The following is a 22,922-nucleotide window of genomic DNA, read 5'->3' as shown; positions in this document are numbered from 1 at the left end:
ATGAACTGATGCAAAGTCAAACGAGCAGAACCAGGAAACAATTTACACAGTAACATTATTGTAAAGATAATTGGAAAGATTCAGTAACTCCGTTCAGCTCCATGACCAACCACAGTTCCAAAGGACTCCAGATGAAACATGTTGCCCACCGCCAGACTGAGAACCGATGGACTCAAGAGTGGAGCTTGAAGCACAATTTTTTCTTTTTTCGGGGGGAGGTGGGGTGACAGTATGGTGGGTGGGGAACATGGCTAATATGGGAATTGGTTTTGCATGGCTCTACATATTTGTAGTAGGTTTTGATTTCCTTACCTTCTCAATGGCAGGGACAGTGGGGGAGGGGAGGAGGATTTGAAATAAAAAATAAAACAGAAAAAAGTCAGTAGAGAAATCAAACAGCAAGCCTTTATTAAGCACCTACAGCATGCCAGGCACTGTGCTAGGCATTAGGGACACAAAACATTCTGCTCCAAGACACTTAACCTCACCAGACCCCACTTTCCTCACTCTGTAAAATGAGGAGGTTGGATTAGGTGGCCAGAGGTCCCTTCCAGTCTTAAATTTATGACCCATAAGCTAATAATAGGCACTGAGTGTTTACTGAATGATTGCTTGCTGAGGAGTTGATCCAAGCTTCTTCCTTGGGGGCAGAGACCATTTCAGTTTCAGCATTATATTGCCAGGCCTCACACAGTGCCTGACATGTGCTCTTAAAAGCTATTTGTTGAACCGAATTGACTCTCTCTTCTAGAAGTACTGAGGTCATCTGATTTCTGAAAATGCCCAACTTGAGGAGGGCCACCATCCTCTCTTTTGGTCTGACTTGGAACAGAAAGACTCATGGTGGAGACAATAACCAGAGAGGGTGGACAACGGGGACTTTGTCCAGGGCACCGAAGTTAAACTATGTAAACCCTTGTAGTCCTTCAGTGGTGTAGAAACTACAGACCTGGGCATCTAGTGAGTAGGAATAATTAATGAGAACAGAACTACCAAGTGGTAGGTTAAGATTCTCTCCTCCTTTTCTTTTCTTCTCCCTTATCAGTTCTAAGTAGAAGCATTGGTCTTCCTACCCTAGCATCGTGCCCTGCTCATAGCCCACTAGGGTGGCATCTTGGTAGAGGAGAAAGAACATGGGTATTGGAGGCAGAGGACCTGTATTCAGATCCAACCTCTGATACTTCCTGTGTGATCTTGGTCAGGTCAGCTTCTCCAGGCTTACTTTTCCTTGTCTGTAAAATGAAGAGGTTGAGTGAGAGGGCCCCTGAGACCCCTCCCAGCTCTAAATCTCTGATGTTACAAAAAAGCTTCATGCAGATTGTCCTGGGTACAAAAATTCCTACTTTCCTGTCTTGTCATGTGGAGCCCATTTCAGCTCCAATGTCATCTAGTCAGAAGACAGAGTAAAGAATGAAATGGAGATCAGGGGTTAGGGTCAAATTAATTGAGAATGTATCCTGTTTTGTTTTCATTTGAAAGACAGTTCAGTGGAAGGCGTCTGGAATTTGAAGTCAGAGGGTCTGGGTTCAAATCCTGATCCTGGCACTTACTACCGTGTGATGTTAAGTCATTTAACTCCACAGCACCTCAGTTTTCCCATCTGTAAGAGGAGGAGGATGGATGAAGTGATACCAAAGTCTTTCTGGCTCTAAAACGATGCTTCGGCGACCAGCAGGATCAAAGAAGTTATTGGGTATGGGGCAGAGGGGGATTGTTGTTGGATCTTATGGCCTCCAAGAAGAAGTCAAAGAAAGACGAGAGAAGTCTTTGAGCTCTGGGGAATCCTTCAGTGGGAAAGAACCCAATCTCTGGCATTCTGTCTAGTTTGTCTCCAGCACACACACAGGACTCCTTCAAACCCTGGCCCGAGTGTTGAGGGATGGTCACATCTATACAGGCCCTGAGGATGGAAGTGGCTGATAAAGGAGCAGATACACCGGCAACTTCTTGGGTCTTGCTGGTCACAGAAGCATCAATTCAGACCTGGAAGACTTATACTTCACTTCATCCATGGAGCCTGCCATGGAGACAGTAACACTGCCATTGTACAAGATGTGTCCTCTCTTCAGGCAGCACACAGTAGGGGCTTTCAGGGGCTGCAGGAGGCTTGGCTGCTAGCCTAGACAACTGCACAGAGATCACCATTGGCTTGACCAGCCTTGTGGCTGCAGGTTAGGGGTTATGGCCACTTCACTGTGTCCAGGGAGACAGTGTCACAAGGGTCTTGGGTTGAAGGGATGGAGGAGTCTCCCTCTGGAAAGGGAATGGCCTCAGCTTCACTTCTCTATAGCCCTGTTGCTGGGCTTTGATATGTCACCTTTAAACCCTGGGAAGTCAACTTTGTTCTTAGAAGCTGTCCATAGCAATGGAAATTCAAGGAAGTAGACAGCTCAGAATCCCAGAATCTCAGAGCTGGAAAGCAACTTGGAGGCCATGGAACGCATCAATTGTAAGAACAAGACCTCCCCACCCCCCAACCACATACTTGACAAATCCTTTCCCATCCTTTGCTTGAGCATCTCTCAAGATGAAGAACTCATTTGACATAATGTGGAACCATGAGAAGTCACTTCACTTTTACACAACCAACTTTCCCAATTTGGAAAATGGAATAATAATAATAATAATAATAAATACTTGTGGCAGCTACCTCACAGTGTGATTATAAAGAGCCAAAAATACAATGTGTATCACACACTTGGTAACCCTTGAAGTACCACATAAGTGGCAGTTAGTATTACTAGTAATTACCTCTTGAGACAGTCTATTTTTCTTTGGAGTACCTGCCACTGTTAGGAAGCCTTCTCATACATCTAAAAATCAGTAAACCAGATTTTTGCTTGGACCTGTGATATCATCAACTTGTTAGGGATTCCCTAACAAAGAGGGTATGGGAACTCCCTTTCCCACAGGCATTCTTCACCTGCAGACCCTGAACAAGATTTTTAAAAAGTTAGATAATTATATTTCAATATAATCGATTTCCTTTGTAATTTTGTGTATTTTGTGCCTTGTATTGAGGGGCTTGGGGAAGAGGCAGGAAGGGCATGTACATACAGATAAGTATACACAAGATAATTTTAAAAGGTAAAATTTTTTCAATTAATAAGTATTTATTTTTTCTCCCTCCCACCTCTTCCTCCAATTTAGATTAAAAAAGGAAGAAAAACACAACCTTTGTAAAAACACGCATAGTCAATCGAAACAACTTCCTCCACTGGTCAAATCCAAAAAATGTAGCTTCACCTGGAATCCCGGTTGCTCACTTCATTATTCAGTTTTTAAGCCTTTCAAAGTTGTTTGCTGTTACTACATAAATTCCTCTCCTGGTTCTGCTCACTTCATTCTGAACCAGTTCATATAAGTCTTCCCATGTTGCTCTGAATCTCTTTTTATACCAGATACTTTGAGGAGAGAGGCGTACTGACCATTAAAGGAAAGGTCTCCCGCGGAACACGGTCCCTTGGAGGAAGGCAGAGATGCCAAGAGGCAGCCTTGAGGAGGGAATGTGTAGTTCAGGAACGGAGGAAACCCTGTGCCAAGGTAAACAGTTCTAAGACAAGCAAAAATTCAAGGAAGCTATAAGTAGGTCAGCTTGGTTGGATTCCAGAGCGTGAGATTCCCCGCTGTCGGGGCATTTTGCAAAACGCCTCCTAAACTAACCAGCGTAAGGCATTGTAGGGAGAGCGTGGATGGCCCAGAGAACACATCACAGCCTGTGGTCTCTCTTTAGCCGCATCCCAGGTGGCAGAGAGAGGTACTTGAAGTCAAGAGTTTAAACTCCGATATTAACCTTCCCCAGGCTCAGTTTCCTCTCTTTAAATGGTTGCATTCCCTGCGCTTACGCCACAGGGTTGTTGGGAGGTTCCGATGAGATAAAACGCTTTGCAAAGCTTAACACGCTCTCTGAATGCTAGCCACGGCAGCGGTGCTCAGCCCGTAGCGTCCTTACGCGTGGTCCACCCCGTTCCGAGGATGCCAGCTTCTGCAGAGCAGGGCTGTTTTGCTTTGCTTTTTGTGTCTCCAGCTTAGTACTTGGTACTAAGTTGCGCGGAGAAAGCACTTAATAATGGACTTCATTCATCCTTCCATCCATTCTCCCCAGGCACTTATCCATCCATCTATCCTTCCCTTTCTCCCACCTCTCCATCCATGCACCCACACATCCCTCCTTCTATCCATTTACCCATCCATCTCTCCAATCATTCCTCCATCCATCCCTTCCCTCCCAACGGTTCCTTTCTCCCCCGGCCAGGGAGGCGCCCGACGCTGCACCGGAGGGGGAGGGGGAGGGAGAGGAGGGAGCGCGCACACGCTTCATTCTCTCTCGGTCCTTTTCTCTTCCAGCCCCAGGTGGGGCTGCCGAGCGCTGATTGGCTGCCCTCGGACTACAGGCGCGCCTCCTGCGGTTCTCGCGGTCGCGGATTGGCCGAGGCTGGCTGCGCGCGCCCAGGACCGCGCGTGCCCTGCCCTCTCCCCCTCCCTCCCGCCGGCTCCGGAGCAAGGGGCCGGCGGCGGTTGTCGTGAGCCGAAGTGCGGCGCAACGGTCGCAGGGGGCCGGAGACAGTCTCACTGTAAGTGGAGGAGAAGGCAGACCCCCGGCGGGCGGCCCCTCTCTGTGCCCTGGCAAAAAAAAAAGAAAAGAGAAAGAGGAAGAGAGGGAACCGCCGCGTGACGTAGGCAGCGCGAGGAGACTTCGGGAGGGGGAGGGGTAACTGGGAAGGGAGTGAAGGAGGAGGAGGGCCGCCTGCAGGGCCCCGCCCCAGGCTTGTCCCCGCCTCCTAGGGGCGGAACCGACGCGAGCCGCGTCCCCGCCCCATTGCCATCTGGGCACCTCCCCCCCAGCCTGGTTGCGGGCCCTGGAAGCCTGGGGGTCGGGATGAGAGCTACCTCCCCGGGGGCGGGGCCAGCGATGCAATCTCGGCCAGCTACCTGAACAGAGTGGAGGGCTATGGCGGCCGTTCTGGGGGGAGGGCGGGCCCAGGACTCCCCCTCCGCCTGCAGGCTGTACCCTAGAGCCCCTGAGGATATCACCTTAGCATCCTGGCCTGGGAGTTATTTGACAGATGGGGAAACAGGCTCCCAGACAAGAAGGGACTTGTCCAGGGTCACACGATGTATCCAGCTGTGGGACCCAGGACAAGCCGCTTCACCTCTGCCTGCCTCAGTTTAGCCCCAATCTCCCAGGATCGTTGTGAGGATCAAATGAAATAATATTTGTAAAGGTCTTTGCAAACTTTAAATTGCTATATAGATGTTAACTACCATTATTCCACCTGGAGTCCAGTGAACCTTGTTTTTTTAATTGATGATATTTCAATTTAATTGTTTCCTTTGTAATTCTGTCTGTTTTACTTTATACATTTACAGATATGATTCTAGACATCACCAGACTGATCATGCTGTCTCTCTGACTTAAGGACCCACCCTCTGATGTCTTCCAGGTAAGGAAACAGGCCCAGAGCAGGGAAAGGACTGGCTGGAAATCCCCCACTAGCAAGTAGCAGAGAGGGCGTTGGAACCCAGGTCTTTTGCTGTTGAGTTCTGGGACTCTTTGTCTCTTGCTATCCAAAGGCCAGTGCCTTGGCTGGACTATGGAGGTGAATAGAGAGCCCTGGAAATGCTGTTGTTGGAGTAGGGGAAGGAGGGAGGATTATGAGGGACACTGTTGGGGTCTTCCTGGCACTGGGTAGTTCAGGCAGAAGTTCTTGATCAAGTTACCCAGATTCAAAGACTACTGTTTTTCCCACCCTAAGGCCCATTTCCAGGCCTGGGAAACTGAGGCAGCTCAGTTTGGGGGCTCCTTTACTCAGCTTAGACTCTGGGAATGGTCAGCTTCCTGTTTGTTAGCCTCCTTTTTGTTACAGAGTCAGTCGTATTAGAAATATTGCTGCCCTGCAGTCCTAGGAAGGATGAAAGGATGTGTCACCCTGCTTGGGTTTCCCTGTGGCTGCCCAGAGGCTCAAGTTTCCTGTGCCTGTACCAGTAACTAAATATAGGAGCAGCTGGTGACAAGAGGAGGTGTTAGAGGCAGCTCCTTTGCATACGTCCCTGGGCTTTTGGGACATAAGAGGAAGGGCGGCTGTCAGGCAGCTGGTGCTCACTTTTTTTGGGTCCTAGACCCCTTTGGCCCAGTCTGGTGAAGCCTGTGGCACCCTTCTCATAATCATTTTTGTAAATGTATGAAGTAAAATTCAGAAGATTATGAGAGAAAGCAATTAGATTGAATTAGAGTTGTCAAGATATTTTTTAAAAAACAAGCTCACTGGACTCCCCAATTAGGAACCTCTGACCTTGGGAGCAGAGACATGTTACTGGATTTTCTGCACCCCTCAGCCCATTCCCTACAGTTGTACACTGTGAAATCACTGAATTCCATTTGACAGATATTTGACGAGCACCTACGGTGGGCAGGACCTGGGGATACAAAGATAGACAAGGCAGGTCCTACTCTCTAGGAACTTACAGTTGAATGAGCGAGCTCCAGAAAAGAGAGGTGTGTGGACAAGAAGTTCAGGCAAAGTGCTGAGAAACCTGAGGAGGGCAAGATCATTTTTGCTGAGGGTGAGTAGATGGCTAAGGGCAAGGAGGCTCCTGGAGGAGGCTCCCCAGGATCAAGCCTCTAGAGGCCATTCCAGGCATGGAGGACTGGTTTGATGAGCAGCTTAGGAGAAGGGTCTTTGGGTCCTTCCCTTGATGATGTGGCCTGAAAATGTTGTGGGCTCACTGTGTGTAAAATATGTATGTGTGTCTGTGTGTGTATATGTGTGTGTATATGTATGTGTGTGTATATATATATATATATTTTTTTTTGGCTAGGCGATGGGGTTAAGTGACTTGCCCAGGGTCACACAGCTAGTAAGAGTTATGTGTCTGAGGCTGGATTTGAACTCAGGTCCTCCTGAATCCAGGGCTGGTGCTCTATCCCCTGTGCCACCTAGCTGCCCCAATATATATGTGTATTCCTAAGATGTTTGGGAATACTATCTAGGGAGTTCTGGCCCTGGTCTGGGGCTGCCTCCTGAACTTGCTGCTCTATTACTGGGCCTGGCGTCAGGAAGACCTGAATCCAAATCCTGCCTCAGACATTTAAGAGCTCTGTGACTTGGACCAGGTCACTTAACCCTCTGGCTCAGGTTGTCCTTCACTAAACTAGGATTTCCAGTGAGGAAGCCCTCTTATACTGGTGCCGATGGGCTACTGTTCTGTGCCCAAGGATAGTTAGGCACTGTCAGCTTTGGGATTTAAACTCAGGTCCTCTCACCGTGACACCAGGAATCAGACAGACAAACAGACACTGCCCTGGATTGGGAAGTGGGTGGGAGGTGAGAAAGAGGAAGCCACCAGATTTTTCTCTAGTGTTTGGCTTTGTTGGGATGGAGATAATTGGTCAATAGTCCGAGGGGTTGGTTTGCTTAGTGAAGTTGGATTTTTTTTTATAGGATGGAGGAGGTCAGAGTGTGTTTGAAGACGGCCAGGAAAAGAACCAATGTCTAAGGAGAGGTAGAAAATTAGAGAGACAGAGAGGAATGATCCAAGGGGCAAGCTGCCTGAGGAGATGGGAGGGGACAAGGATACCGGTAGATGGGTTGACCTTAGTAAGAAAAAGGGCCACGTCATCCTCTAAGACTGGAGCAGAGACTAGGATGAAGAATGATACTGAAATTATTTTTAAACACTATTTTCTTTAATTTACAAAAATTTCTCTCCCTTCCATCTCCCCCCACCCCAATTGAAAAAGAAAAAGAAAGCCCCAGTAACCAATATACACAGTCAAGCAAAACAGATTCCTGCATTGACCGTGTCCAGACACTGTCTCCATCTGGGCCTTGAGTCCATCAGCTCTAAGTCAGGAAGTGGGCAGCATGTCCTGGATCCTGCTGAGGTGGTTTAACATGGAACTGGGGAGACGAGGGAGCTAGAAGTGGGAGAGAGTCTGCTGATAGGGGAGCAGTGGTTGGGAAGGGGGAAGGAATCAACTTCGGGGAGTGGTTAAGGAAGAATACAAGGATTGTCCCTGAGGAATGAGTCAAGGCAATAAGCATTTATTAAGTGCTTACTACAAACCAGGCACAGCGTTAGTCACAGGGAGAAAAATGCAAGCCACAAGAAAGACAGTCCCTGCCCACAAGGGGCTTACCTTCTAAAGGGAGAAGATCACACCCAAAGGGGAGCAGAAAAAGGGGAGAGGGGAGGCTGTCCACATGGAGCTGTATTGGAGAAGTCCAGAGAGTCGAGAGAGTGAAGGCGTGAGCATGCATGACCTGTGTACATCCTCAAAATGTAGGTTCCCCGAGGACTTCACCAATCAGAACTGGGGGGCAGAATGCCAAAGTGAAGGCCCAGCTGAAATTGGATAATAAATAAGGGACCCAGTCAGCCTGTTGCCAGGAAACAAAGAAGGAGAAGTTGGGTGGTGAGAGGATGCCATGTCTCCCCTGATTCTGAGGCCGGCTCTCAGTCTGCTCTGTCATGGTACCTTTCGGCATAGACCAAGGTCCGTGATAAATGTATTAGAGAGTTATGAAATAAAATGCCGTGTGAGCTGCAGTGGGGATGGTCTTTATTCCTGGGGGATCAGGGAGAGTTTCCTGGAAGAGGTGACATCGGAGATGGACTTTAAAGGGTGGTGAGAAACAGCAGGAACAAAGGCAGGAGGGTGGAGCAGTGAGGAATTTGTTTGGCGGATGGAGAGAAATCCAGTCTGGCTAGAATTTAGAGTTCTTGGAAGGGATGCTATGAGATAATACTGGTAGGATGGAGCCATATTGTGTAGGGCCTTGAATGCCAGGCAGAGAATCTTGAGCATTATCTTATTTTTGACAGGGAGCTCCTGAAAGTTTTTGAGCTTTTGCCCTGCACTAGTTGTCCCCATTGGATACCAAAGTCAAGGGTCCCGTCCCAGTAAGGGTTCCATTGCAGGGAGGGGAGGTGCAGGCAGTTGGCACATCAGCTTAGAGTGCTGGGCCTGGACTCAGGAAGATCTGACTTTGGCTTCAGACTTTTCCTAGTTATGTGACCTTGGCACATCATCGTCTGCCTCATTTACCTTAACTGTAAGATGGGGATATAATAACAGCACCTACCTCCCAGGCTTGTTTTGAAGATTAAATGAGATAGTATTTGTAAAGCTCTTAGCACGGCACCTGGCATTTACTAGGTTTTATACTTGGGCAGCCAGGTGGCACAGTGGATAGAGTGTTGGGCCTGGAGTCAGGAAGACTTATCTTCCTGAGTTCGAATCTGGCTTACTTACTAGCTTACTAGTGTGTTCCTGGGCAAGTCATTTAACCTTGTTTACCTCAATTTCTTCATCTGTAAAATGAGCTGTAGAAGGAAATGGCAAACCACTCCAGTATCTTTGCCAAGAAAACCCTAAATGGGGTCACAAAGAGTTGGACACAACTGAAACAATTGAACCACAACAAATACAGGCATACCTCATTTTATTGTGCTTTGTTTTATTACATTTCTCAGATATTGCATTTTTTTTTTTTACAAATTGAAGGTTTGTGGCAACCGTGCACTGAGCAAGTCTAATGGCACTATTTTTCCAATGGCATATGCTCACATCATGTCTCTGTAATTCTGGTAATTCTTACAATATTTCAAACTCTTGTATTATTACTGTATCTGTTATGGTGATCAGTGATCTTCAGTGTTACTATTGTAATTGTTTTGGGGAGCCATAAACCACACCCATATAAGATGGCGAACTTAATAAATGTGTGTATTCTGCCTGCTCTACTGACTGGCCATTCCATCTCTCTCCCTCTGTGTTGGGCATCTCTATTGCCTGAAACACAACAATATTAAAATTAAGCCAGTGAGTAACTCTACAATGGCCTTTAAGTGTTCAGGTGAAAGGAAGAGTCAACAGATGTGGCAAAATTCATTATCTTATTTTAAGAAGCTGCCACACAAACCCACCACCCTGATGAATCAGTAGCTGTCAATACTGAGGCAAGACCCTCCACCAGCAAAACTATTATGACTTACTGATGGTTAGCATTTTTTAGCAAAAAAAATTTTTTAAATTAAGGTATATGCATTGTGTTTTTAGACATACTACTGTTGCACACTTAATACATTACAGTATAGTATAAACATAACTTTTATGTGCACTGGGAAACTAAAAAATTCTTGTTACTCTTTATTGCACTATTCAGCTTTATTGTGGTGGTCTAGAACTGAACCACAATATCTCCGGGGTCTGCCTGTATACAGAAATGCTTATTCCCTTCCCCCTGGCCTAGATCTTCTGGTCTCAAAGTGATTGTGTTGGACCCTCCTATGTGGTAGAATTCGGATGCTGCTCAAGGGATATTTCCTCTTCGGTGTCTCATTCTCCCAATCCCTTGGTTTGAAGGCTTGATCTCATAGGGTTGAGGCTCAAGCCCTGGGCTGCTCTTGGGAGGATTCTGAAGCATTCTTTTCTCTAGCCTTGTACTTTTTCTCCCTCCTTCCCCTTTGACCTTTGGGGATTTACCTGAGCTGTGGCCCATTCTCTTTGGGCTTCTGGAGGTGTCTAGCTAAACTTATAAACCAATTACAGTGTGAATGACTAATAATGGCCCGAAGCTTACACCAAAATATTTGCATTTTAAAAGATATTTAGGAAGATTGGATACTTTAATCCAAAGGAGTTAGTCTGAGTTGGGGAGAGAGGAATTTTTCTGGTCAGGGAGGTAGTCAGGGTGAGTTGGTAGAGTGGAATGGGCCTTGCCCCAAGGGCTTCCGTGTGTCCTGCAGAGGGCTAAGAATCCCATTTCAGCCTCATGACCTTCCTGTTCAGGCCCTAGAAGAGTCACCGAGGTGTGCCTGTTCCCAGTGGCAGAGGCCTCTCCTGGCTCCAGTTCTGGTGTTGGCAGCCGGACGCCTCAGCCAGGTGATTCACAGCCCACACCCAGGGGCTAGCAGCCCCTGCTCTCATCTTGCTGTCTCTGGTTTCTCCCCTGGCTCTGGATGCCTGTTGACATCACCAGTGTTGCTCTTCTCGGCAGCCTAGTGTGACCTGACTCGCTCCTCATGTCCCAAGGGAAAGCAGTGGGAGTTTGCGCATGGTCACTTGAGGCTCTGGACTCTCCAGGGGTGGAGGTGAGTGGCTTCAGTGCCATCCTGGGAAGACCCTCAGAGGCCCCTGCCTGCCTGTGTATGTGCGCGTCCATGTGGGGTGGCCCTTTCTGGTTGCTGTTGAGCAGTCGATCGTCACTGCCTTCTCTTTTTTCCTCAGCAGCTGGTACTCTCGGTCCCCCTCCCTGAACGACCGATTGACGGTGCTTCCCTGACAGAAAGGACTGTGTCTGCATGCTGAAGAAAATGGGTGAAGCTGTTGCCAGAGTTGCCAGGAAGGTGAATGAGACGGTGGAAAACGACTCAGATACTTTGGGTGAGTGGGTCTGTCTCTCCGAGTAGTCTCAGTCTGCTCAGTCTTGTGCACAGAGAGAGAGAGAGAGAGAGAGAGAGAGAGAGAGAGAGAGAGAGAGTGTGTGTGTGTGTGTGTGTGTGTGTGTGTGTGTGTGTGTGTGTGTGCGCGTGTGTGTGCGTGCATGTGTGCGTGTGTGTGTGTGTGTGCATGTGTGTGTGTGTGCATTTAGGGAAATATGATGGGGGCACTATTTAGCGGATAAAGAGAACTGGGTAAGCTCTTTGTCCTCTTCAGGGTACTTTCACATTGGTTGTCACATTTAATCTTGGCAATACGCCTGGAATTCCAGCTCCCTGAATTTTCTGTGTAGGCGCATTTAAAAGGTATCTTTAGCTTAGTGGCAGCCTGTTAGATGGTCTGTCTCTTACCAGGACAGCTGCCCAATGGAAACAGAGAGGCCCCATTGATAGAATCTGATGGAATTTTCTGAATTCTGGTCTAGCTGGAGGTGCAGGGGTCCTGAGGCAGTGACTGCCAGAGTTCTCCAGCCTCTGAGCGAGGCCAGCAGAGAATCTGGAAGGGCTCAGAAGATATTAAGGACTCATGTGTGGGTGGCTTTGTAACATAAAGACCCTCTTGTCCTGCCCTGAGGTGTCTTTTGTGCCTGAGTCCTCGGGCAGCTCACAGTACTAACCAGGACACAAGAGGTTTCCCTGGGGGATGCACAAGAAGGAACACCCCCCAACCACCCCCCCCCCGGTCACCAGACAGCTTTGCCATAAAGGTTTTGTCTGGATCCCTTGCTCCCCCTGCATTCTAATAAGCTGACATCTCTAGGCACAGGAGAAGGATCTGCTTAGAAAACACTTGCTCAGAAGTCTGGGAGTTTTCAGCTTTGATAGTCCTGCCTTAGAGTGGGAGAGCTCTCTTAAGTGCTACAGTTGTCGTGTAGTCTTTGTTCTGGAAAAGAACCAGTGACCTGAGGAGGGTCTCCCGCAGTCGGTGTGATACGGGCACGGGCCAGGTTCTGGTCCAGTTAGATCAATGTAGAATGTGTCTCAAAGACTTAGTACTCACTGATGGGTAAATGTCATCCTGGAGAGAAGTCTCTACAGGAGTGCCGTGGGGATCTGTCCTGGGCCCTCTGTGCCTTGGATGGTGACACTGAGGAGGTACTTATTACTTTTTAAAAGTAATTAATTTATTGATTTTTAGTTTTCAACATTCACTTCCCCACCTCTCTCTCCTCTACCCCTCCTAAGACAGTGTTCAATCTGGTATAGGCTCTACTTATACATTCATATTAAGCATATTTTCCCATTAGTCATGATGTAAAGAACAATTCGAACTAATAGGAGGAACCACGAGAATGAAGCAATAAAACAAAACAACAAAGGAAAAAGGGAGCAAATAGTATGCTTCGATCTTCATTCAGACTCCATAGTTCTTTCTCTGGATGTGGGTAGCATTTTCCATTGTGAGACTTTTGGAGATGTCTTAGATCCTTGCATTGCTGAGAAGAGCCAAGTCTTTCAAAGTTAGTCATCCCACAATGTGGCTGTCACTTTGTACAATGTTCTCCTGGTTCTGCTCACCTCACGCAGCGTCAGTTCATATTAAGTCTTTCCAGGTTTTTCTGAAGTCAGCCTGCTCATCATTTCTTATAGCACAATAGTATTCCATTACATTCATAGAGCACAGCTTATTCAGCCATTCCCCAACTGATGGACATCCTCTCAATTTCCATTTCTTTGCCACCACAAAAAGAGCTGCTATAAATATTTTTGTACATGTGGGTCCTTTTCTTGTTTTTATAATCTCTTTGGGGTACAGACCTAGTAGTGTTATTGCTGGGTCAAAGGGTATACACAATTTTCTAGCCCTTTGGGCATAGTTCCAAATTGCTCTCCACAATGGTTGGATCATTTCACAACTCCACCAACGATGCATTAGTGTTTCAGTTTTCCCACATCTTCTCCAGCATGTGTCATTTTCCTGTTTTGTCATGTTGGCCAGTCTGATAGGTGCGATGTGGTACCTCAGAGTTGTTTTGATTTGCATTTTTCTAATCAGTAGTGATTGAGAACATTTTTTCATCTGACTCTCGATAGCTTTGGTACTCATTACTTTTGAGAATGACATCAAGCAGGGAGGCAGAGCTAGCATATGAAACAAGAGGGCCAAGATCCAAAGTTATTTCTTCAGACCAGAGTAATAGGCCATCTAGGAAGAGAGACATTAATCAGGGAGAAATGTATTCGACACTTACTCTGTGCCAGGCTCTGTGCTGTGTGCAGAACATAGAATAATTTCTTGGCAGGGGGATGATGGGCAAGAAGGGATGGATCAGCCGTTGGGAGGATTTCGAGATGGCATTGGTGCTGAGCCTTGAAGGAAGCATTTTAGAGTCCTCTGAGTCAGGAGTGAGGGGGAAGTGGACTCGAGGCACAGCCCACTGAGGTGTCTGGGGGAGCGGTGCTGGAGCCCTTTGGCTGGACCCTGGCAGGTGTACGTGAAGGAGAGGGAGCCTGGCTGTGAAGGACTTTAAATTCATTAAAGGTGCTCAATGGTCCAGGATGACAAGGACTAGGCAGAGCCTTTAGCATTTATGAGATAGCGCTAACCTTGGAGACAGTGGCTTCGGCTGAGGGTTAGAATGGCCTTAGAAGTGGGGGGCTGCTGAGGGAGCAGAGGCAGCGAAGGGACAGGGGGCTCTCGGGGCTTAGCTGGGAAGGGAGGAGAGGTAGAGGTGCAGAAGGGGGTTGCAGTGAGTCTAGGGAAGAAGGCGTTTTTGTTTTGTTACAAGTCAGTGGGGAAAGAATCGGTAGATGGCAAGATGAAGGGCAGTGATCTATGGGACCAGCCCTGGGGCAGGCTTGGGGAGGCCCAGGGACCAAATCTTCTGGGTCTGGAGTGGAGAAAGAAAGGCTGGAACAGCTCTCTAGAGGCATCCAGGCAGGGGTGTAAGAGGCATGAGGCAACCTTTAGGGTTGGCATTGATTTTTTCAGGAGAGCTGGCAGGGAAACCCTCTGCTATGAATGAATGAATAATCAAATGGAAAAGCATTTATTAAGTGCTTACTGTGTGCCATGCACTGTGCAAGCAGCATGGGACCTGCTTTCAAGGAAGTTCTCAAGCATAAAGAGAGCTCAAAGGGTGGGGGCCTGGGTTCAGAGCCCACCCATGAGCTCGCTGCCTCTGTGGCGTTGGACAAGTCACTTCAGTTTTCTGGGCCTTAGTTTGCTCCCTTGTAACATGAGGGCCTCCTAGGCCCCTGGAAGTTCTAGATCTTTGGTCCTCTGAGGCCTGCCTCGAGCTAGGTCAGGTTAAGGCTCACCCAGCTCTGAGAGCCCAGCATGCCAGGGGTAGGCTATGGTTTGGGTGGTAGGGAGATGAGGGGCATGGCAGGAGGGTAGGCAGCATAGTTTATAAATGTCTGGCAGGAGTGGAGGAGGGTGAGGGGTGGCCTTGGGGCTTCAGAGGAGGAGAGTTTGGAGGTTTGGAGCTGTCAGTTAAACAGGGAAGGAAGAAAAGCCTTGCAGTGCAGCAGGGTGGGCCTTGTTGGGTCCTGACTTGGGTTCTAGCACTCATAGTTGACAGAGTCTTATGACCCCTCCTCGAGGCCCTCATCATGGGAGGAGGAGCAGAGAAGGCATATGGCGGGAGTGATGCTGGGGTGAGGATTGACAGGGTGTGAATGGTGGCAAGATGCAGGACCAAGAGATTCAAGGGTGGAGGACAGTGTATGATTGAACTGGCCCACTAAGGGTTCAGTCTGTGAAGAGAGGAAAGGGAAGCGTGAACAGGGAGGGCTGGGGAGGTCATGGAGCGGGGGTGGGGTAGGTGGGAATTGGAGAATGCAACAAGCATAAAGAAGAACATGATGGGAAGAGGGAGGCAGAGGAGCTGGATGAATAGGACATGGTACAAGGAAGAGAATTTCAGACATCGATGAGATGAACAGGAATCAATGTGTGGTTCTGTGTCTGGGTACAAAAAGTCAACTCCCCAGGTACTAGATAAGGGACAAAGGGCTGGTCTAGAGCTGGTTGGAAAGACAATGGGTTTAAATGGACTCCAAGAGCCTTGTGGTGAGTCAGTGAGCAGCGTGACAGAGCAGCCTCCATACCTTTGTCCCGTGCTGGGTGGCCACATACGGAGGGTCATATTCCATGCTGGGCCTCTCACTTTAGGAGGGACCTTAGCAAGATGACATGTGACTAGAAGAGCAGAACCTGGCTGAACCACATTGTGGCAGAGTAGATGGAGGTGTGGGGACTGCATTTGGAGCTGGAAGGCCTGGGTTCAAATCATGGCCATACTACACTATATTCCCTTCCCCTTTCCATTTAGCAAATTTTAAAATATCCTGAAAAATAAATTCCTCAATATATATCTGTATATTGTGGCAAAACAAATGCCCGAATTGTCCATGTGCTTTTCAGCATTGCAAGTCTATCCCCTCTCTCCGGAGGTAAATGGTAGGCCTCATCTTCATTCTTGTGAATGCATGGTTTATCCTTGTGTTGATCAAAGTTCTCAAGTCTTTCACAATTGTTTTCTTTTTAATGTAGTAATCATTGTAGTAATTTTTTTTTTTGGTTCTGCTCGTCAGTCTGCATCAGTTCATGCTGGTCTTCTCAGTTTCCTCTAAAATTGTCCATTTTCTCATTTCTTATATGATAATAATAAATGTTAACCAAAATGATATACAAAATAGCATATCACATTTACAGAATCCGATCTATGTAGTCAGCTGCTATCACTGTTTGTGTCCAAAGGGGTCTTTTCCTTTTTCTTTGATCTCTTTGGGGTATGGGCCTAGCTGCGGTAGGTTACACTTGAGTAGTTTGAGGGGCGCTGTTCCAGATTGCCTCAAGGCAGCCAGGTGATGCAGTGGGTGGAGCGCTGAGTCTCACCGACTTGCCCTCAGTGGGACCCTGGGCAAATCTCTTAACTTCTCCCTGCTACAGTTGCCTCAACTGTCATATAGTGACAACAGCAGCACCCAAGTCCCAGGGTTGTGAGGATGAAACGAGACAGTATTTGTAAGGCGCTTTGCAAACCCACCAGTGTTCTAGAAGTTCTGGCTACTGTCATTTCCCAGAATGGCTAACCCCAACCCCAGGCTGGGGCCCATCCACAGGCCTCCTCTGCTGCCGTGTGTCATTTTCTTCTTTTGTTGTGTTTGCCAGTCTGATGGGTGCCAGGGACCCACAAAATGTGCATGTCTCGAATTATTAGTGATGTGGAGCATCTTTTATGTGGTTCTAGAGAGCTTTGGATTTCTTCTTTCTTCTTTTTTTTTTTTAAGGCAATTGGAGTTAAGTGACTTGCCCAGGGTCACACAGCTAATAAGTGTTAAGTGTCTGGTCTGAGATCAAATTTGAACTCAGCTCCTCCTGAGTCCAGGGCTAGTGCTGTCTCCACTGGGACACCTAGCTGCCCCTTTAAATTTTGAATTCTAAATTCTGTCTCTCCCTCCAGCCCCTCCTCTCCCCATGGAGAAGGCAAGCAATCTGATACCCATGATATTTGGGAAGTGATACAAAACCTTTTTCCCTATCAGTCATTAGCACTTGTGAAATCGTGAGAGCTCAGTAAATTATAATAGGGAATCTAGTGCTAATCCATATGAGAGGCTGCTCAGAGAAAGACGAGATTGCTAGAGGCCAGAGGAGTCTAGATAAGGCTTCATTTATAAGGCAGAATATCTGCTAGTTCCTGATGGATGGTGACAGAAGAGATGTGACACTTGCCCTCTCCCCCAAGGCAACTCCAGATGAGGAGGGAGAGAAGGAGGAAGGGAGGAAGGAAGGAAGGAAAGAAGGAAGGGAAAGGAGAAAGGAAGGGAGGGAAAGGAAGAAGGAAGGGAGGGAAAGGAGGAAGGAAGGAAGAAAGGGATGGAGGAAGAAAGGAAAAGAGGAAGGGAGAGAAGAAAGGAATGAGGGAAGGAAGGCAGGGAGAACAGAAGGAAGGAAGGGATGGATAAAGGAGAGAAAGGAAGGCAGGAGGGAGGTAGGGAGAGAGGGAAGGAAGAAAGAAAAGGAAGGGAGGGAGGGAGATTGCGTGGATGCTGGGGTACAAATACAAGCAAAAAGAAAGGGGCTTCCATTCTGATGGGGGGCATTGACACACAAGGGAGCTGAAAAGAAGGGAGTGGGGTGGTGCCCAGCTAGGGGTGGGGCATGGTTTTGAAGTCCATAAGCCAGAGCTAGGGCTGGGAGGGGAATGAAGGCAAGCCCCTGCAGGACATGGAGGCCCCCAGGAGGATGTGCGTGCCAGTGATCCAAGGCCAAGGGTCTTTCAGAGGGATGTCCCACATTGAGAAGGCTACAGGGATGGTTGGCTGTTCCTAGAATGCTGAGGGAAGCTCCAGGATGAGATAGTAAAAGAGGCATGTTGAGTCAAGTGACGTGACCTTCCCTGGGATACCCAGGACACAGGAAGCACAGAGGCAGACCCGATGAAGGCCAGTCAGCAGCTGCTTATCTGCCAATGCTCCCCTGGCCTTCTGGCTTTTTCTCTGCAGCCACAGTGTAATGGGGCAGCGTTAAGCCCACTCCATGCTCTTATGGGCTGCCTCCAGAAAGCCCCACAATGGAGAGATTGGGTGTCCCCTTTAGACAATAGCAGTGGCTGCTGCCACCTTCCTGCCTTCCAGACAGAGGCCACACTGGCCTCTTCACACACCATCTTAGGTGGCACAGTGTCTTTCAGGCTTCTCAGGCCCTGGAAAGCAGGATGCTTTTCAGGCTGGGCTCTGGGTCTGTTTCTTGGCTTGAGGTCAGTGTGTTCTAAGCAGCTGCCTTGATTTCGTAGTCAGTTTGTCCTAGATCCTGCTCAGGGAAATTTCCTGGACTCACCAACATCTCCTGAGTGATGTGGGACAGTTTTTAAATAAGGGCTTTCTTTTTCTTTCTTTTTTTCAGTTTGGGAGGGGGAGATGGAAAGGAGAGAGGAGCTGGGGATAGGGCTCTTCTCCTTGTCCTCCAAAAAAGAGAGAAAAAAGAAAAGAAGGACTCAGAGAGGAGCAGGAAGGCTTTGAAAGTGGTGTATTGGATGTGTTATGGACTTGAAAAGAAAAGCAACCTCTACGTAATAGAGGCTCACGGTTTTCTTGGGCGATCCGCTTCTATCCTACAACATTTTGGAAACAGCCTTGTTATTTGGAGTTTGTTAGGTTCAGGATTTTAAAAATGAAATGACAAAGTCATTTATGAAGCAGATGCCATGTGCGAGGTGAGCCAGTGTGGTAGAGGGGGCGAGCTGCCCTGGCCTCCGGAAGGCCAAGGTCCAAGCTCTGCCCCTCTTGCCTCTCTGTGTCCCATGGCCTGGGTTCCAGTTCTGCCTCTGGCACTTACTGCTTGAGGGATCTTGGGAAGTCCCTTGTTTCCGTGGAGGGCCTCTGTGCTCCTTCCAGCTCTGGGTCCTAGATGGAGGGAGAACACATGTTGTGCCTGCTCTCTCCACGTGGAAGTGCTGGGGCTACAAAGACAGCCATGGAAGGTGGGGCCTGCCCCAGGAGGTGCTCCCCTTCCTTCCTTTCAGTGCTCCTGGTTTCAGCCAGATGAGGATAATTCCAAAGTCACCAAAGAATTTGGCAAAGGTTTTCTGCCTTTTGTTTATAAACATGAGCAGTGCAAAGAGGCGGATGGCCCTGCTTGATGGGGAAGCTTTCAGAGAAAGAAGAAGAGGCGTTGAGTGTATCCATCCTGCTCCTCTTTCTTCTGAGAATGGCTAATTACAGTCCCCAACACTGCCCTCCCCCACTGTCCCAAGGGGAAGAATGTAAGTTCCCATCTCTATGGTGCTTAAAGGCTTACTCAGCCTTGTCCTCTTTTCTGGGGGTGGAGGGCAAGGCCAGCGTTTTCTCCTTTGGTTTGGGGAGCTCCCAGTATGGGATCTCTCTCTTCCATTGCAGTTCCACAACTCTTGTAAGGAAATCACCTTAAAGAGTTGCCCGAGACATGGAGGACTGAAGGGACTTGCCCAGGGGTTGCCCCAGCCAGTAGACAGTGGAGGCCACACTGGAACCCAGATTTTCCTGGCTCCAGGCACTGCCCTTTCTACTATGCCCTGTGAAATCTAGTGGATGCTTGGGTATGCCCTAGGCTGGGTGCAGAGGATGGCCACTGGCCTCCAGAAGCTTACATTCTGGAGGGGTAAAGACATGGGCACAAAAAAATCATAAGACAAGACCATGATGAACATGAAACAAGGAGGTGGGCCTGGGGCTGCACCTCTGAGTCACTTGTGGGCTATGCATGGTGGACAGAGAGGGATTCACCATGACCTTGGCCTCAGAGGCAGAGCTAAGAGCAGGGAGTGGCAGTTGGTGTGAGATGGATTTAGGCTCATGGAAGGGAGTGGGAGGTAATGAGTCCCCCGTCCCTGGAGGTCTCCTAGCAAAAGCCAGATGCCCTCTTGGTAGGGTGTGAAGGGGTTCTTCTTAAGGGCCAAGTTAGACCAGATGGCCTCATGAAGGCCTCTCTTCGCTCCGCTCTCCAGGACTTCTTGCCTCTCGCCCAAGGGGACAGGGTGTCCCTGCAGTCTTTGTCTGGGCCTCAGTGGGCTTCCTGAGGCGAAGGAGGGGCAGGGGTTGGACCAGACAGCTTCACAGGTCAGTTCTGCCCTGGCCCTCCTGGTTCTTGGCCACAGTCAGTGTGGCCCAGTGGCCAGCAGGCGGCGTCCTTACCCCTGGCTCAGAAGCTCAGCTATGAGCAGGTGCTGATGGGGCTCCTACAGCAAATGAGGATGGAGAAAAGAGGGATGGAGGGTAGAGGAGGCCCGGATGCTGATGCCTCCTGGGGCAGCAGTGTAGGTGGGCCTGTCGGCAGGCATCTGTCTTCCTCCTTTGGCTCCTGCTTTGGTACGGGGTCTTTAGAGCCAGGTAAGGGGGCAGGGACAGGACTGAGGCCTGCAGCTGTTGAGGGATTTGCCCACGTTAGATAGTGCTTTAATGCTTAGTGACATTGATAGTACTAGCCAGCATTTATAGAGTGCCTTCTATGTGCCAGGGACTGTGCTGAATGTTTTACAAAGATTCTCTCATTTCATCCTCACAGTAACCCTAGGAAGAGGGACTCTTGTTATCCCCATTTTACAAATGAGGAAACTGAGGCAGGCAGGGGTGCCCAGCTAGTGAGTGCCTGGGGGCTGAATTTGAACCTGAAGTCTTCCTGATTCCAGGCCGATGTTCCATCCAGCACCAGGGCCACCTCTACCTCACTGCTTTTATTTTTGCACAGCACTTTCATCTCAGCCCTGGGTAGTATAAAAATTCTCATGCCCATTTTGCAGATAAGAAAACTGAGCCCAGAGGGAAAAAGTGATATACCCAAGGCCACACAGTAAGTTAGTAGCAGAACCCCGAGTCTTTGTAGGCTGCATCTTCTGGCTCAGCTGTTTGTGGTCAAGCTCATAGTTGGAAATCAGTAGGCAGGGAGGGAGTCTGGGGAACGTGGCAGGAAAGGGAAGTAGGCTGGCTTGGCTTTTGCTACTGTCAAGCTCTCTACCAGAATCTCAGATCTTAGAGCCTCAGCTAAATTTAGAAGCAGGATTATGAGCTGATTATTAAGCCTTCAGTGTGAGCACTTATGCCTTTGACGTTAGCAAAGGGCACAAAGCAAGGTTTGATGGAAATGTGAATAATGCAGATTAAACTGAAAAGTGGGGCCGAAATATATTTTTCTTCTTCAGAGAGCCGATTGTTAAACATTGACCAGTACATTGCTGGTTGAAGAAGTCATCAACTTCACTCCCCTTATTTTACAGGTTGAGAAAACTGAGTCTTCTAAGTAAATGAAGTGGAAGGACAAGGAGTCTGGGAGATACTTCCCTCCCTGTGTCTTCTCCCTTCCCTTGCTCTTCTGCAGTTCACTTTCCTAACACATCTGAAATCTTGACTCAGAGTAGAGGCAGCAGGATGTAGTGCAAAGAACACTGGTCTGCTACTTACTGCCTAGAGGACCGTGGAAAAATTGTAGAACCTTTCTGAGCTCTAAAGTGAGGAGGAGGCTGGATCTTTAAGGTTTTTTCTAGCTCTAAATCTGGCTTAGTGCTAATGTGAGGCCTCATCTGTAAAATGAGTGTAATAATACCTATTATGCCTGTGGTAATGGATGGTTATTTGGACCAAATTAGATCATGTCTAAATCCTTGGTGGATCTTTAAAGCACTACAAGAAGGCCATATGCTATTAACCCCAGTTTACAGATAAGGAGACTGAGGTTCAGAGAACATAAGTGACTTGCTCCTGGTCACACAGAACCTCTGTGGTTTTGCTCCTCTATCAAATGAAGAAGCCCTACTGGGAGGCCCTGGGATGGCCAGACCAGGCAGGCACTACCTGGGAGAGCCCCGAGGGAGCTCCGCTGGGAGTTGACATGGGCCTTGGGTCAGGAGCTGGACTTGGGCATGGCCAGGTTAGCACTTGGGACATTATTCAGTTTGGAGTGTGACTGGAGCAAGGGGAAGCGGGTTCTGTTTGGTCATTTGGAGAACTGCAGCCATCAACAAGGGACTGAATGGCAAGGAGCACCATGAGAGTAAGGAGATGGTCCTGGCCAGCCATGGTGCCATCTTTGCTGGCTGAGCCTGGCAGCTGGGGTGAGGCTGCTTTCTCTGCCCCAAGGCTCTTCCCCCAGGGCAATGCTGGTGAGAATGGACCTCTGCAAGCCGGGGCCTGCTTATAGGGGGAGGCAGTGTGGGGCCGTGGAGAGCATGCCGGACTGGACTCTGGACCGTGAACTCACAAACCTGGGCTGCTACTTAGTTGGACAAGTCCCTTCATCTTTCTGGGCATCAGTTTCCTTAGCTTTAAATGGAAGGAAGTCTCCTTACTTGAACAAGATGTACTCTAATATCTTTCTCAGAGCCTGCGGTGCTGTCAGGGTGGCCTTGGGGAAGTGCAGAGTCTAGGGCTGCTCGCCTTCTTAGCAGTCAGCCAGGTGCCTCCCTTGTGATGAGAAGGGGGTTGGCTCAATCCATCTCCCATGCTTCCCTGGTGTGATACCCCAAACTCCGCCGTTAGAGCTTCATCCCTTTGCATCTTGAAGGGTTTTTGCCACGGGGGTCTTCTGTTATGAAATGCAGTGACAAATTAAACAAACATCGCCTTAAGTGTTCTGCATGATGTAAATTGAGTTCCGCAAGAACATGTCAATACTAGTACTTCTGGCACTTACTACCTCTGTGACATTAAGCAAATCACTTCACCTCCCTGGATCTCTGCTGCCATGAATGTAAAATGTGAGATAAGACTGGATGATCTCAGTAGTCCTACCATCTCTAACCAGAGAATTATATGTTAAGGATGAAATTAGATATGGATCAAGAACATTTGTTGTGTGCTACATTGGATGGGGATGGGGTAAGAAAATACGCTTTATTTCTTTTCTCTGTTTTGCTCCCTAATTTCCTCCTCATTTGTGGTGCCTTTCTATGGGGGAGAGGAGAGAGATGCAGCATGCCGGGGCTCTGAAAGGCCAGCGTCCACTGTGGTAGCTTTCCAGGGCCGGAGAGGCATTGTGTCCAGCCTGACAGTGGCCC

At 48.5% G+C, this 22,922-nt stretch overlaps 1 protein-coding gene across 13 annotated transcripts in view; it reads left to right on the top strand.

Annotated features, from left to right (window-relative positions):
• The first annotated feature begins 4,440 nt into the window (after positions 1-4,440).
• Positions 4,441-22,922, top strand: part of LRRC20 (leucine rich repeat containing 20) — a 96,400-nt gene continuing 77,918 nt past the window's right edge. For 2 of the 13 annotated variants that reach the window (XR_002322152.2, XM_020975163.2), the window contains exons 1-3: positions 4,448-4,574; positions 5,371-5,444; positions 11,234-11,389. Coding sequence is in view for 10 of the 13 variants with exons in the window: in XM_020975163.2 (XP_020830822.1) it covers positions 11,308-11,389 (82 nt within the window). In the remaining 3 variants the exon portion in view is untranslated. Of the gene's footprint in view, positions 4,575-4,878; positions 5,226-5,370; positions 5,445-10,871; positions 11,098-11,233; positions 11,390-22,922 lie in introns of those variants that run through there. The other 11 variants (XR_002322150.2, XR_002322151.2, XM_020975170.2 and 8 more) reach the window with 10 other exon arrangements.

Source organism: Phascolarctos cinereus, unplaced genomic scaffold (genome assembly GCF_003287225.1).
Source record: "Phascolarctos cinereus isolate Bilbo 61053 unplaced genomic scaffold, phaCin_HiC Scaffold_3;HRSCAF=262, whole genome shotgun sequence".
NCBI lineage: Eukaryota > Metazoa > Chordata > Mammalia > Diprotodontia > Phascolarctidae > Phascolarctos > Phascolarctos cinereus.
Note: the sequence above shows the minus strand (reverse complement) of the source record. Positions and strands in the feature narration are given on the sequence as shown.